The following is a 16,201-nucleotide window of genomic DNA, read 5'->3' as shown; positions in this document are numbered from 1 at the left end:
GTCATACAGTAGCGGAAAATGATGACAACGCAGTCGAATGCCTTGAACGGCCGCCAAGCAGCTTACGAAAATTGATGCACGCGGCTCCGTCGGACAGGCGGTATCTGTGCAGGCCCGGATTTTCGAAGACCTTTATGCTAGATGCTAACGAAATGATGGCTCGTCTACTTCATGCTATAGCCAGTGGTATCAGCGAACGCAGGAAGATAGAGGGACCTTCGGTTTGTACTGTTTAGTTGCCCAGATAAATTAAACTGCATGTTTTCATCAGGAGAGCACCGTAAATGTGGCCGGCAACATGAGTTCCTTCCCAGCCTACGGGGATACTTGCGCCTTGCGGAAGTAGGTTTCGAGTTTGCTTCAGTAACGGTTCTCATTATGGACTTCGGCCTCCGTATGCATGGCGGGATGCAGTTCGGCGTACGTTTGGAAGCAGATTTCATGGATATTCCCCAGAGGTAGTTCTGCCCTCTCCATTTTGCTTCAACCCGACAAATTTCTCCCTCTGCCTCTATCAATTACAGATGGTTTGGTGGGAACGAGAGCTAAATGCGTGAACTGCCCGATGAGTCCGCAGATGCGCTCGTCATTACTGTTCTATCAGTGCGTAAAGCGACTATCCTTGTCTAACGGTGGTCCCGGGTTGGATGCCTTTTTCTTGTTAGGAGCGAATTTTCCTTCCGCTATGAATATTTGAGAGGAGAGAAAAAAAAACTATCGTATTTCTTTTGTAACCCTGCGACGGTCGTCAGTTGTTGGCTGTTGTCATTGGTACTGCACCCCGTTCGCGATTTTAGAATTCGATGAGTTTAGAAGGGCCGAATGTGTGAAACATGCAGGTAAAGCCCGCGAAATCGTTTTGCCCTAGCATTTGAAATGGCGATGTAATTGCCGTATAAAGCAGCGTCGGCTTTGAGGCTTCTCTGCGGTGTACAGCGACGAGCAGAGGCCCCATTAATGACGTCACATACGACGGCACTACGTTTCCAGCGAGTAAACAGTTGTTTCATGGAAGAAAACCAACGCCGTTAAAGGTGAACCTTACAAAGCATTGTTTCGCGGTGGCGCACAGCAGCATGGAGGCGAAGGCAGCGGACATCTGAAGTTTCGGCAGTAATGACGTCGCAACGAGTTTCCTCGCACTTCCCTAACGCAGCCTGAACATCGTCGCGGGTTTTTATCGACGATTACGTCACCATTTTAAATCCTAGTGCAAAAATGGTTTGCATGCTTTACCTAGAAGCTCCGTAGGTTGGAATTTTTGAATAACGTGAATTCCCAGAAAATCATTTCAGCTTCTCTTAAACCAACTGAACCTGAGGCCTGCTTGGATCGTATTTGGTCCGCAGTGTGCCAAATAAATAAATAAATAAATAAATAAATAAATAAATAAATAAATAAATAAATAAATAAATAAATATCGTCAAAACATTCGCTTAACAATTCATTCTCTTCCCATATCTGGTCCAGATATGCTTTATATGCGGCCAGATATAAATGCATAAGGCAGCAAATAAAGCCATATCTGGATAGATCCAGGCGAAAATGAGGCCAGATGTGGCCATATATGTGCAAAATGTTGCCCTTATATGGCTCAGATCTGGCTATATCAGGCAACATATAATCCATACCTAAACGGTAACGGGACCGTATATGGCCAGATCAGGGGCATATGTGGCGTCGTCACGACCTTATATGGCCAGATCAGTGCCATATCTGTCGTTGTCACTACCTTATACAGCCAGATCAGGGCCATATCTGGGCGCATTGCGACCTTACACGACCAAATCAGGGCCATATTTGGGAATCATCGCGACATAAGGCCAGATCAGTGTCATATCTGGGCGCCAAAGGGTCCTTATGCAGCAATACATTTGGCCTTCATCTACCGTATACGCAGCATATCCAGTGTTGGCATCGTGTGGCCCAGCTTCAATTTTTTTTTACTTATTCAACTTGACCTGGATGCTTAGTTTTGTCATACATATATGTGTCGAATTCAGGGAAGCTAGGACTCTCAATATCTCAAAATAATTCCTGTAAGCATGTATATATGCTGACATAATTATACTGCGGGTTTCGCATGCACATGATTATACCAGGTGTTCCACGTTTAGCTGTCCAGGCTGTAAAAAATTCTCCTGCTCGAACTACTGGACAGTTTGGACCCAAACGCCGGCTGCAGGCAACAGCAGTCCCGGCGGAACCCCGTGGTGCAACTCCCGGGTTCTCGTAACTGGGGCACATGCGGGGTGAGCCGTGGCCGTGACACGACTGCGTTCTTTCTCGAAAGGAAGGAGATACGTAGAGGTGTACATCGCGTGCAGTGGGCTTGCAATGATGGACGATGGCTGTGTCTGCCTGGCGTAGTCGGCTCGAGAACGTCCGGAAAACTCTCTCTCCTTCTCTCATTCTATCTCCGTGCGATCAATGCTCCTCGGTTTTTGGGCGTGCCCGTGCCTGGACCGGTCCCGTACCGAAAGTGCGTCGGCTATGCGACCGGTGTGGTCTGCAGCATGCTGGTGGGCAGTAGAGGGCACTGAATGCCGAGAAAGCGGGGCTGTCAATGTTGATTAAACTCCCTGACAGGAACCGACATGCGCGGTGGCTTGCCTTGTTTCATGTTTATTTTATTTACATCATAGATGGGGGCAGGTCCCGGTAAAAAGTGATCGCAGATCACTTGAGGGACCCCCAGACCCCCCTTTACATGGCATACAGCAGGAAATATGAGTACAATTTAAAATATTGCGAACATCGGAAGATCGGCCCCGTGTGCTGTGCGATGTCAGTGCACGTTAAAGATCCCCAGGTGGTCGAAATTATTCCGGAGCCCTCCACTACGGCACCTCTTCTTCCTTTCTTCTTTCACTCGCTTTTATCCCTTCCCTTACGGCGCGGTTCAGGTGTCCAACGATATGTGAGACAGATACTGCGCCATTTCCTTTCCCCCAAAAACCAATTATTATTCGGAAGATCGGCCAACACTATAGACAAAACTTTTTACAGCGCCTCGACTCGGTGGCCTCTCTAGGCGAGCGCTGGTCTATCCAAAGGCGCGAGGGTACTTTTCTGCCTTTTCCACATCCCAGACCGCATCAGCTCCACTTTGTCAGGATCGTTTAGTAGGCCCGCTTAACTTTGTTGCTCGCTTGCCGAGCCGGCGTTTCTTCTGACCACGGTGTTAGTCGTAAGTCTGTTGGAAGCGTGAAATGATTTCATCTGTATTTTATTTTTGTTTTAAAGATCCCAGCAATGTGCATGGCGGCGCTTCTTTTCCGTGGCTCCTGCTAATTCCCGAACGGCACACTGTCGCTTCTATTCTCTCCCGTGTTAAAGGAAAGAGCCGCTGTGGAGATCGTGGTCAACGCGCACACGTGCGGGCTGACTATAATAAAACGCGCCAACAATTGCGTCGATCAGACTTTAAGATCACGCGTGGTCTCGAAATCTGATCGACGAAGTTGGTGCGCGTTTTTCGGCGTGGAGGACCGCGGGTCAGAGTTAACCCACAGGCTTCTGTTACTTTGGGCCCCTCTGGCCCACAGTGCACGCGGAAGTTATGAATTAAATTGAAGGTTATAGGCTACCTCGATTTCATCCAACCTCGCTTCGTGAGTCCGGGTGCTGTTTGCGCTGGACCGCATGGCTGCACTGAGCACATTTTTGAGAGCGCACAGTCCCCGACCCATCTGCATAACAGCACCTTCGAGGTGCTGTTAGATGCGAAATGCAGAAACGCCTCTGTGCTGTGCGATGTTAGCGCACGTTGTAAGACCCCAAGTGGTCTAAATTAAACCTCGGTCCTCCACTACGATGTCCCCAAAGCCCATGGGTCGCTTCGGAGTGTTTAACCCTACGTAACACATATGACTGCCACCTGAATAATACCCCTATTGCACGGGCAATCTCAGTGCCCATGAGTCAATGGCCATTGAAGATGCACCGCTGCCGCACGGCAAATTTCAATGATCATTGAGTGAGTAGTGAGCATGCCATTCGACAGATGGCTCTAGGGGTAGCAACATTGAAAAAAATAAGTCAATACGAAGTGAAGCTGAATAAAACGAGCTGCAAGTTGGAGTAAGTGCTATTTTAATTCAAAACTGTTTTCGGAAAAATCTATTCAAATGCTTCTCAGTCAGGCACAATCAGAGACAGCAATGGCTGGGCGGCGTTGCGCGCTTCGTTTCAGAAGCATTCACTTTTCGCCGGTGAAACAGCCACAGACCAGTGTTCATAGCCACTATCGTTGCAGCATTTGTGGGGCACTTCTGGTCTCGGTTGTCGCAAAGTTGTCACAAAAAGAGAAACGAAGCGGGACACCGCGACGCCTTCATAACGAGAACAGCGTCGATTTGTTTGCATCTTTCCGCCGGCCTTTCTGCGGAGCTGTCGTTCTGGCTACCTAAAGAAAGTTATTATAGACTGGCTAACGTAGTCTAAAATTTTGCCACTAAATCAACGATACTTATACTTATTGAGAGCTTTTTATGTTTTGTTTTTCCAACGTATTGGGAATGCGCGGATGTTCTCTATGACCCTTGAGATTGCAATGGTCATTAGTGAACCCCTACTGAGGCGATGCCCATCGAGTTCAGTGGTCATTAAAAACCGCCGTGTGGCACTGGCCGATCCCCATTGAGTTCGATGTCCATTGACTCAGCGGGCATTGAAACTGCCCGTGTGACTGGGTCATAATATGCGAGTAATATAGGATCCCGAATTCGGGAGTTTTAGGGACCCACCTACTCCTACGACGCCGATGCCTCAGGAAGAATTGAAACAAAATTAACGAGAACAGAAAACTGGGCGGGTCGGAATGGATTTTTCTTTAAGCAGCGAGAAACACAGGACGTAGAGGAAGAAACGCGAGACGACACGAGCGCTATCTAACAACTGAACATTTATTTTAAAAGGGTTAGTTTTATAGGCACCAAAAGCAAGAACCGAAAAAACACGCAAAAACCCAAATCATAAAATCGCGATAGTCCGTAAAACCGTACGTGCACGCTGCGGGAGGGTAATCGCCTCATTTTAACAAAGCACACCAGCAATCTTAACACATGACATGCACCTGCTATCAACCTGTCGCCACACATTCCCCGAGAGCGTGAAATCTCTCTTGAAAGAGATTCCCCGAGAGCGTGAAATCTCTCTTGAAAGAGATTCACCGAGAGCGTGAAAAAATATATTCACGCTCTCGGGGAATGTGTGGCGACAGGTTGATAGCAGGTGCATGTCATGTGTTAAGATTGCTGGTGTGCTTTGTTAAAATGAGGCGATTACCCTCCCGCAGCGTGCACGTACGGTTTTACGGACTATCGCGATTTTATGATTTGGGGTTTTGTGTGTTTTTTCGGTTTTTGCTTTTGGTGCCTATAAAACTAACCCTTCTAAAATAAAATTTCAGTTTTAGATAGCGCTCGTGCCGTCTCGTGTTTCTTCCTGTACGTCCTGTGTTTCGTGCTGCTTAAAGATGAAAGAAAATTATGCTGTCGAGTCTCTGTAAAGGGTGCTCTGCCACGCACTAGGTATTCATGCGGGAAAGCCATCATATTTCTTGCAGGGAGGGTGCTTGGTGTTGTTTCTTTGAGGATTATGCGCGCTGCAGCGGAAGTAATTTGAATTACCAGCCAGTCATTTGAACACTTTAGTGCTGCAAGCGCATTCGCTTTCATATACAAACTTTCTCCTTTTCGTATCGTTTAAGGTGCCACACCAGAGGGAACTAACTCTATGCAGGTTCATGTTAGTCGTCCTGAGCAGCGAACAGATTGTGAACGTATACTGAGACTAGAGAGTGAAATCTAGTAATAACTGTGTAACCGTATCTGGATTTTAGATCAGTGCAATCTGCTGCGCAGCTTTCGACACGCGCAAGTGCGTGTCGAAGCGCGGTGGCAAATGTCGCTCGAATAACCTGAGCCTGCATCCTTCGAACTGGTTCACTTCTGTGGCTGCTCGTTCGATGTTGGCAAGAGTTCAACCGTGATTAATAAGCGTTCTCGGCGGCGCCTGAAAAAGAGCGTCTCGCGAGCATCTCTCGGCGCCCGTAGCATATCGCTCCAAGGGGGGGGGGGGGGGGGCAGTGATGAGGCGGGCGGGCGCCAGCATCCTACTTAATTAATACGTGCGCGCCGGTTCGCGTTCGTTGAACTCGGCGGGGGCGGGCAAGCGGCGCGCTTTTGTAGAAACTGCTGCTGCAATCTGGCGAGGAAATCTATTCGCCGTCTGGGGAGATAACCCGACCCCTGCTTCTGCGTCTCTCAAAAGGCGTGTCTGTTAACCGTGCGTGCACACAGTGACTGCCCCATTAAAGACAGGCGAAGAGGGCTAGGGCTGCCAGAGTATGCCGACTCCGCGTTTTTTCGGCGGTACTTTATCTCGGTGCTTTCCGGCGGCTAATGAGACAGTTACCGCGCCTTTCCTTTCTTCGTGACCCTCTCCTCCTCATACGTAGGGAAAGCTGCCGTCGCGTTTCATTTGGGAAGGGGTAGAGGAAGGGATGGAGATAGCGTTGTGCTCTGGGGTGTGGTGTAGTACGCCGTGGCGGCTGCCGCGTTTCAGCTACAGGAGCACGTAGCTAAGTTGGGCCTTTATATAATATGCTTATCACCGCCTGCAGAGGAAGGGGAAACTATAAGTTCTGGTCCGCCACGGCGTCCAGAAAGTCGCCTGTTAAACCGATCATTAAAATTACATATCAGGGAGATCGGCCTGCTTGTATAGCGCGGAGACAGTAGTGAATTGCGTTGTTTCCGATGAAAGGCGCTGAATCCTACGCAACTTTTTTATCTTTGTTTTAAATTCAAAGATCTTTCAAGTGTTATTTTGGCGCACTGTACCGTGTTGTAGGTGTGCTTTATACCCGTCGGAGTCCACCGTGCCGGCACGAAAATGCGGTAATGAAATGGAGTGGACCCTCGTTAATTATAATTCGAACTCGCTTAATCCGAAAATCCTGATTATTCGAACTTCCGGATTATTCGGATTATTCGATTTGTCCCGTCGAAATGTAGTGTATTAAAAGAAAGGCTTCATTTAATTATGTACTTCCTTATAATTGCAACAAACGTGCGCTGCCTTCCAGAGTTGATTGTAATTAAAAAGTTGGTAGTGGCTTGGCTCTGCTATGCCAGGATATACGTAGCAAGAGGTACGTGCCCTTGGCTGAGCTTGTGGCCACTGTATGGTTAGCAATGAGAGGCATATAGGCTCCATCTCGGCGGCTATGCGCCGTCTATTACGCTCGGCAGTCTGGCATCTCCGTTTGGCAAGCCGTTCCTCACTGTGTTCGGGCGTCTCAGCCGCTCTCTTCGCCTCCTTACGCTCATTCTTTGTTGAGTAGCCAATAACTTCCAGGCGACAACCTCAGGTTCGGAAGAGTTAATCTTCTCTTGTCTATACCGCCGTTTAGCAGCGGCTGGACTCTCCTCTGCATGCATATCAAACGTTGTGATACAGCCGCCCATTACATCTCTGCCTTTTATACGCAATGCTGCGCATGCGACGACGCGCGGTTCGGGTGATAGAGCAGCGTGCGGCGACGAAGCGCGCGGCGCACCTGCTGCTCCTCTCCAGTTGCCATGGTAACAGCGCATGCGCACAACTTTCCTCTCCGGACCACCGCGAAATCCTCGACTGGTAGCCCAGTGTAGCTCTCGCTACAAAACGCGACGATACGTTTTCGGCTGAAGTCTGTCAGCTTCTTACATGACGCGTTCACCGTCCTTCTGGCTAGTTCTGTAAAGGCACCCAGTCTGCGAACCTCGCCCGAGTTGCGCAGATGTTCCCGAGCCTGGCGGGCTGCTTCGATCTACTATGTCCGCTCCCGTAGGGGTGGCCTGTCCCTTTTTGAACGCGGCCAGGTTTCGCCTAGTGACGCGCACAGCTGCGCTTCTCCCGTATGCAGAGACCAGCAAGGACGTAGAGAGAGAGAGAGAGAGAGGAGGAGGAGGAGCAGGCTGAATGCAGGGAGTCCGGAAAGTGGCTTGCCTAATCGAATGGAGCGCCCCCCGTGTTCGGGCAGCGGAGCAAAGAAAGCTAAGCGTGGCAGAAGCGCGGGCGCTCGCTGCGTGGCGTTACACGAGGCCTCAAAAAGCCTTTCGATGTATGGCCGCTCCCAGCCGAACGTCTTGTTAGCCTCGCTTTAGGCTAAAAACGGCCGCCGCTCTGTACGGGGACGATATGGCAGCAGCGGGGAGAAGGCTCCAGTGCGTGTTGTCTGGGCAGGGAACGGACCTGCCTGCGAAAGCGGTTTCCGGATAAGGGTGGGAGAGTGTTCCTTGCACGTTTCTCTCGCAGTGGCTGCGTGGCTGCTTCTTCACCTTATTCCCCTTCGGTTCCCCACCTACCGTTCCTGGTCTCTCGCCGCCCTATACATGGGTCATATTTGCGTTTGGGTGCACTTTTTTTTAAATTCCTCGATTCTTGTTGAATTTGGGGTTTTGTTTACGCGTCTGGCGGCTTTTCACGAGCTATAGCTAAAGCGCTCGTACGAACGCGGGAATCTCGCGAAACTTAAAAGCTTTGCGTTCCGGCTTTATAGGTTTTCAGATTTTGAGGGTTCTTTTCCTTTTTCTTTGGAAAAAAAAATCGTTACTCTATAGTGAGGCTGCGAGGAAATAAAAAAATAAGAAGAAAAAGAACACCGTGTTCGTTCTTCCTCTTCCTCCCGTCTCTTTATGCGTCCTTTTCTTTTTATCGGGCGTTAAATCAATTTATCTTTGAGGATATTTTTCTGCTCGTACCGCAGGGCAATCCTTTCCCTACTGCCTGCTCGCTGTCTGAGCGTTTCTCGTATAACAGGTTGCCTCGCACGCGCGCAGAAAAAAAAAAACACAAGGGAAGATAAGGAGCCAGTTTCCAGAATGGGAAAAGGCAGAACAAGCCCGTCTTGCTTTTTTCCGTCCCAGACTTTCTGGATCTGGCGCCTGTTATCTATACCCTCCTATATTTCTCTCGCGCGGAGCACGAATGGGGGTATAGCCGTACGAACACGCCGTGGTCTAGTCTATAATTTCCGCCTTATTTTGCGTCCTGCCTAAACGGGAATTGGGGAAGTGAAGAGGGAGGATTCGCTAGCGACGCGCTGGCGGTTTGTGGGGGATAGAAGGGTAGAACTGGGGAGCCGCTGCCGGTGGCGCCGAAGAGTTGTTCCTACACGCGGGCGAGCTAGTGGGGCTCGTCCGAGCTGGCGCGTTATTCTTTTCTTTTTTTTTATTTCGCGAAATACGTCCGCAGAGCCGTCCCGGGAGTCTCGTTCTGGGACTCTGACCTCGCCTCGTGCCCGGTTGCCGCTGTCCCTGCTTTCCTCTTATCCCAGTGCCCCGTGCGGCGTCGCCATTCTTCGTCGCTCGCTTTTGTGCGCGCCGTCCCGCCATATGTCTCGTATGCTCTTCCTCGCAGCAAGTTCCCGACCGTTCTCGACGTCATGCGCACGTCGTTCCCCCCCCCTGCGCACTCCCGTTTTCTTCCCCACTTTCCGGCCGGCGCTCGGGTCTTTTTTCCCCCTTTTATCCCCCTTTTTTTGTTTGTTTACTTTCGCTCCGGCATACGACGGACGTTTCGCGGGAATTGGCTAGGGAAGTATAGGAGCACGTCAAAGAAAGGGGCGGCCGTTTTATTTTCTTCGCCTCCTTCTTCCTATTTTCCCGTTCTGCTTTAACCCGGCTTGTTTCTATGGGGACGGGTGTTGCCACATTGCCGGGAACGGACGCGTTGCCCGGAACGACGCCATTGTGAGGAGTTTTAACGAGTTTATCGCGCCAGTTGGGCCGTTAACCGGGTTGGACGTGCGGTGTCTGAGGGAGGAATGGAGGCAGGCAGGGAGAATGTTAACAAGTAAGGGAGAAGGTGGGTTACGTATAAATTAGCAGCAACAACGGAGCAGTCTCGCGTGGTAGGGCAGTATATATACGGCCGTTCGCAGCGCAATCTGTTGCGTGCTTCGCGCGAAAGACCGCGCGGCTCGTGCAGTGCGGCGTTTGATTAAAAGATTTTCTTCTCTTCTTTGTTTCATTTTAGGGACGATGCTGTGTTAACGTTTTTTTTTTTCGCTGTCCACATCGTCAAAAGTGTCGCAGAGTGCGTCGAGAGCGCGTCGGCCACTTATTCTTGATTCTCTGGGGCGCTGAAACCGTGCATTGGACCTCGAGGTACGATCCACTCACGCGGCGTTTCTATGCGTGAAGAGCCTTGCAAATTCGTCAGGTGGCTGTTTTATTCCTGGCATAGCTTCGTCGTCAACGCTGCATGGTTATTTCATGACGTGTAGTCGCTGTGCCGTGTCTGTGACGTACTCCGTGCCAGCGCAACTGCGCTGGCTGCTGCCGTGACACCACGGAGTTGCGGGGGGGGGGGGGGGGGGGATATTTGTCGCTAGCTCGAGGGTGGAGATTATTCAACGTCCCCCTACTCCTCATGTTTTTGCCTACGCTTGTTCTAGAGTGTTGTGCATAGGGGTTGAAGTATGTCGTATAGTGAATGTTTTCTTCGCCTGCAGTTCCGAACTCTTGCTGCTTGGCGGTCGCTTAACGATTGATCCGAAACCTGGCATGTCCCAGTCTGGCATGAAATGTTTGTGGGCAGCGCCATTGACGCGGGTGTTGGAGTTGTTACCGCCCGGTTATACAGCGTCAGGGTAGAGGGCGTTTGCAGTATCGTCGGCTGAGGTGGCTGATAAAACTGACTTTTCTCAAGAAGAGAGAAACTTGGATGGTCTAGTATCACCCATGCAGCTTTCGGTGGTTCAGTGGCCATTTTGTCTGGCCACACTTGGAGCAGCTGTCCGTACGCATGCGCTTGCAATCATGTGAGATTCGATCGTATTGCTGCGTGATCTGAATGGGCTCGCAGTCGGAAATTTTGCGCGCTTTGCTGGAGGAAGCCTTGTTAGATTCTTAGGTGTACCTAGAAATTTTAATTGCTTGAACTGAACTTGAATGTTATGGCTTTTTCATGGGTGAACATGGGGCGTTAACATGCATGTGCGTATCCTTCAAGTCTGTCCGGCACTTGTCGACATTTGATGTCTTTCTGTTCTCTGAACGAGAGCATAGAGTGTTCAGGAAAACAAAACTTAAATCCACTACTAAACATTGATACCTTATCCTTCAGCGGCCATTGCAAAGTGCGAATTTAGTCAGTGACCAGTTTGGGAAACGGCATGTTGGCTTGATTGGTTTTGCATGTTTGGGTGAACAGGACAGTCCCGAACACAAGGGACAACTGATTTTCATCAGCGGTCAGTGCATAACTTCAACAAGTTGAAAGTCGGCGCTTTTGTGTGCCAAAGTCGCACGTGTGTGTCACCCGTCCTTCGGCTTCGATTACGCGTTGTTCGCCTGGGCATTATTTCGGAGGATTCCAGTGCTGAGTATTGGACTCTTGGAACGCTGTGAGCTGTAGGGTGGGGCGCAGTTGGTGCACTCTTGCAATGGGGAATGCCACCGAAAGACGCTGGTGTACACTCATACACCATACACCAAGGTCTAGGTGCACACCCAGCGAAACGCGCTGGTGTAGTGCCCTTGCAAGCCTTTGTGTGACTACTCGCGTGTCCCTTGGCTACCAAGCGCTCCGCTGATATGCAGTCATGAGGTTTCAGACTTCTCTACCGAGGTTGATTCTTTTTTTTTAATTTGCGCGCGAGGTTCCTTTGTCGTAGGGCAGAACGCTCTTCAGCATAATCCCTGCCCGTGTTTGTCTACATATGCTTAGTTGTGCGATATCCACGTCTCGCGCTTTCCCAGATTCGTCTTCAGTTTAATTAGCGTTAATTGAAGTAGAAGGGAAGTTGTGAGACCAGTTATGAAGAGCACAAATAACGAAGAGCGCCATTGAGGCGCTGTTTTAGATCCTTTTTTTGGCCGCCGGCAGCGGCTACAAATATAAGGGACGTACTCACTCGCGCCTCACGACTCTCAATCTGTGCCATGCCCTGTGGCACGACCGCCGAGGAATATCGGGCGACGGCTGCCGCAATTCCGCGCGTGCTGGGAGAGAGAAATTAGAGCGTGCTGCATCGATGCGACGGGGCCGCTGGCGCGCGAGGGAGGCGCGGTTTTGCTGCGAGCGTTACCAAAACGCTTTCTTGCGGAGGGTGTTATAGGGGGGGGGGGGGGGGGGGGCGCAGATTTTACTCACGTTGTGTTTCCGTGCAAGAGCGAGCGGGAAGGGTTTGCAGCGAGACATTTGGAAAACGTCGAAGGCGCCATTTTTTACCGCGGCGCCGCCGCTGGTCGGCAGAAGGCAGAGAAAGCAAATAAGCAGGGAAGTAAGAGTGACACGCGGGGCGGCGAGGTTTGCGCGAAGCAAGCGACCCTCTCGCCGCTTCAATCGCTAGGGGGCAAGCGCCTATGCACGAGCCATTAGTTACTCCTCCCGGACCTGGTACGCTAGCGGTGCGCGCGTCGGCCGCGGCGGCTGCTGCTGCTCCATTTACTTTTACGTTTTCCTTTTTGTTTCGTTTTGCCCTGATGTATTGCTGACTCGTGGCGCAGATCGCTCGATTCTGCCCGCCTAAGCTTCGACGGCCCCCCGTTTCTGGTTGTTCGTTCCAGGCCTCGCATTTGCTACTTTTCTGGAAGTGCTATCTTTGACTCGCTTGCGCACGCGTTTTCTTTTGTGTTTGTTGATTTGTTTAGCTGTTTGTCAATAAGGTTTCCTTTCGTGTTTGCGAAACGCCGTGCTGCCGTTGATTTGTCTCACCAGAATCGTTTTATTGGTGCAGTTTTCCTGTTTCCTTCCTCGCTTTTTTCTCCTCCCCCTCATGCTGGTTTGTTTGGCGTTTTGTGAAGTTCCCTTTCGTGTTTTCGAAACGTTATGCTGCCGTTGATTTGTTTGATTGAAATCGTTTTATTTGCGCAGTCTTCCTGCTTCACCCCCCCTCCCCCCCCTCACGGCAGCGAAAGCTGGTGCTCTATCTGCCTGCGCTCTAAGTTGTTTCGCCACGGAAAAAAAATAATGAGTGCCTTCGTGCCACCCCCTCCCCAACCCGTCCCGTAATATTCTCGTGACTGTTGTGATAGCCATAGCTATGTGCTAAGTCTTGACACGTGTCGCGGCATGAATACCCGCTGCTTTATCGCGCGTGAACTGGTCTCGTGTCCAGCGACGCGCCGCGAATTCTCTTAGTTTTATTTCTCGTGGCGTCTCCGCTCACTGCACTGGCTTGCTCTCGACAAGGCGTAATTAGCGCGCCGCTCGCTGCTTCCGAGGGCGCATCCGTTCTAGCAAGAAAAAAAAGCTAATAAATAAATGTCAAGTTTTACAGGTCTGCGTAGCCGCTTTCTATGTTTTGCTTTTGTTATTTTTTTATTTTCTGTGTTCTGTCTTCCCGATCAGGGAGAAACATATTCAGCCGGTGTCGCGCCACTTTTGGTTTTGCTTCGGCTTGTCACTTCGTTTGACGCAACTTCTTTCTTTTCTCTTTCTCTCGTTCTCTGTTTGTCCCTCTCTTTCCCTACCCTTTCCCTGAACAGGGGCATATGGAACGTGCCCTTCGTGAGCGGGGCGTACCTGATCAATGGGTCGCTGGTCAAGTCGCGCGAGAAATTCCCATCCTTCATCAACGGTCTCCTGGACCCCGACATGGCCTTCTGCAAGAACATGCGCGAGAAGGTACGGGACGCCGGCTGCAGAATCGCCGCCTTCTTTTCCTCATTTTTTTGTAGCCTTTTCCCGTGTTCGCTTGCAAATGCATGCCTGTTGGAGCGTTCCTGCCTCCCGTTTATCTTGCGTGATTGGTTGATGCTGCGATGTTATTCTTTCTTTCTGAAATGGTTTGCGAGAAAGAAAAAAAAGAAGGTTCTGCGTACGGGATCTGCGCATGCGCAGGTTGTACGGAAAACCGTTATACGTCTTCGCTAGCACGTCCCCGGTATGCTAAGCCTGTCTAATGTGGACACAGCTTTATCGCGCAAACTCGGCGCTCTGTCTAGCCTTCCAAGTCTTTTCTGAAGAGTGCGAATGCTTGTGTTGCTACGGTAGCGTTAAATCATTTGCTCTGCTTGGAATGATTAAAGTAAAGTAAAAGCAGTGACGACATGGATTGGCCAACAGACGTACGACAGTGCTACGAAAAAAAAAAGTGGCGCCTGTCTAGACACCGGAACGTCAGGTATTACCTTTATTGCTTCGCTTTGGTGCGTGTAAGCGCAGTTCCGATGCGCTGATGAAATAAGCGGTCAAGCAAGTAAGCGTTAACAAATATTGCGCTGCTCTTAGCCGCTTGATATAGGCAAAGGTTTTCATTTTGAAAGTCGTTGCCCGTTCGCGGCTTGAAACGATGGCGCAATTTCTGAATATTGCTACCGGCGAATAAGTTTTTTTTTTTTGCGCGGAAAAAGAAAAAAAAGTGTCGTAGAAAAGAGAGCAAGATGGAAGGAGGCGAGGGACGCCAGAAATTTGAAGTATTCGGGCCATCAGCTCCCTCGACACGAACACTGCGCACTTTGCGGCGTTTGATGTTGCCATGGGGAGCTCAAGAATCGCGCCGCTCGAGTCGCTGCCATCACGCGTCGGCGGCCTCTGCTATACGGTCCCCCTTGGGTGCGCGCGGTTTTAGCATAGTTTCTTGCTTAATGCTCTGCCGCGGTTACGAAATTCGTGGAGTGCTGCTGCAAACCTTGCTGTTAAGCAGACAATTTCTATTTGCGATGTCGAGAAAATTCCCCGGACGATTGATAACGTCGCGAGCCGTTGAGAAACTTGCGGGGGCGCCGAAACGAAATTAGCGAAAATATGTCGCGTTTTTTTTTTTTCGCAGGGGGTGCACGTTTTGTAGCAAGCAAAACCGTTCTTGGTGAATAGTACTTTGTCTCTATCTCTGTCTGTCTCTCTCTGTCTCTGTCTTAACATTTTTTTTCGATGTTTTATTGCCAATCTCTTCGCGGACTAGTGGGGCAGATCAGTTAAGTCAATTAGTTGCCAATGCCGTTTCTGTGTTGTATTTGCCGGCCGTACTGCTGTTATTTCGCCGATTTAATTGCAACGTCGTCGTTCGCGGCTGCTTTTAGTTGCGCGAGGTAAAACAGTGTTTATTTCACGCCTTGTTTGACGATTGATCAGTGATTGTAGATTTCGAGAAGGATCTTTACTGTTAAGTTGTAGCGGGGAGAGTGCACGGAAAGAGTTTCGTGTAAATAGGCCCTAAGGCAAAATTTAAAAGCATTGAAGGAAAGAATCTCGGGTGTCTTGTAGTGAAGAGACTTGCGCAGTGTTTTAAGTCAAACTTCTGCTGCGCTTCATTTGAGTGAACGACGTACAGTATTATTATCCATGCATATAGCGCTCGATTACCGGATATATGCGCCGAGCGTGAAGGTATTTACTAGCTGGGCATCCCAAACCAAAGCGGAGCGCATTATCCGCGCTTTTCATTCCAAGAAGTACCAACGACACCGCGTTCTTATCACGCTGTGGTGTCTGGGAATCGTTCGCGTTTAAGCTTCCACAGTGCCACGCCCTCTTAGCATACAATTAGTGACCGTCCTTGTTCGCGATGTCAGAATAGCGAAACTATGCGCACCATCGATAGACGTTGCGCATTTTTTGGCGTCTTGTGCCTTGCCCAGACGTCAAAAATGCGTCTTGTGCCTTGCCCAGACATGCCGCGGGGTAGGCGGGGACCCTCTTGTCCGCGTTTGCTGCATAGCCGTTTAATCATACCAGTTGTAATCGTATTAGTTTATCATACCAAGGCTTGCGCTTCATGCTTCATAATTTGGTTATACTTAGAATATCCCGTCGCCTGGGGTAGCAAAGCTGAGTGGTAAAAATTTATAAGTAGTTTCAAGATGCCTTTGGTAGTTTATGTCGAAGTTCAAAGGTGGCTTCTCCGTCTCTTAGTATCCTCAAACCCGCCGCATGTCATCTCCGTATTTTGAGCTGGAACTTCGTGGCTGCGTTGATTACGATCAAAAAACTTTGTTATTGCGAGCACCCGACCGCTTTGTCCCCAGTACGGAAAAAACTTGCCGTATTAAATGTGTTTTTTAACGACATTTCTCTTGCCGCAGTTTATCTTCACGATTGAGTGCTCCATGCATCTTCAGTGGTCAAAATTATTCGTTATAGAAATTTACTAAGAATACTCCCCCGTTTGAGAGCGTGTGATTTTCTAAACAACGTTTACCTACTGTATTGTATTGAACAGGGCATCAACACTTTTTTTTCTCGATTTATTCTCGCCGAG

General features: G+C 49.8%; 1 protein-coding gene across 3 annotated transcripts in view; it reads left to right on the top strand.

Moving 5' to 3' along the window:
• Nucleotides 1-16,201, top strand: part of Plod (procollagen lysyl hydroxylase) — a 127,324-nt gene that overhangs the window by 102,383 nt on the left and 8,740 nt on the right. For all 3 annotated transcript variants that reach the window (XR_013312483.1, XM_077653476.1, XM_077653475.1), the window contains one exon: nucleotides 13,488-13,626. Coding sequence is in view for 2 of the 3 variants with exons in the window: in XM_077653476.1 (XP_077509602.1) it covers nucleotides 13,488-13,626 (139 nt within the window). In the remaining variant the exon portion in view is untranslated. The remainder of the gene's footprint in view (nucleotides 1-13,487; nucleotides 13,627-16,201) is intronic.

This window comes from Amblyomma americanum, chromosome 2 (genome assembly GCF_052857255.1).
Source record: "Amblyomma americanum isolate KBUSLIRL-KWMA chromosome 2, ASM5285725v1, whole genome shotgun sequence".
NCBI classification, from domain to species: domain Eukaryota; kingdom Metazoa; phylum Arthropoda; class Arachnida; order Ixodida; family Ixodidae; genus Amblyomma; species Amblyomma americanum.
The sequence above is the reverse complement of the archived record's forward strand: the minus strand, read 5'-3'. Positions and strand labels throughout refer to the sequence as shown.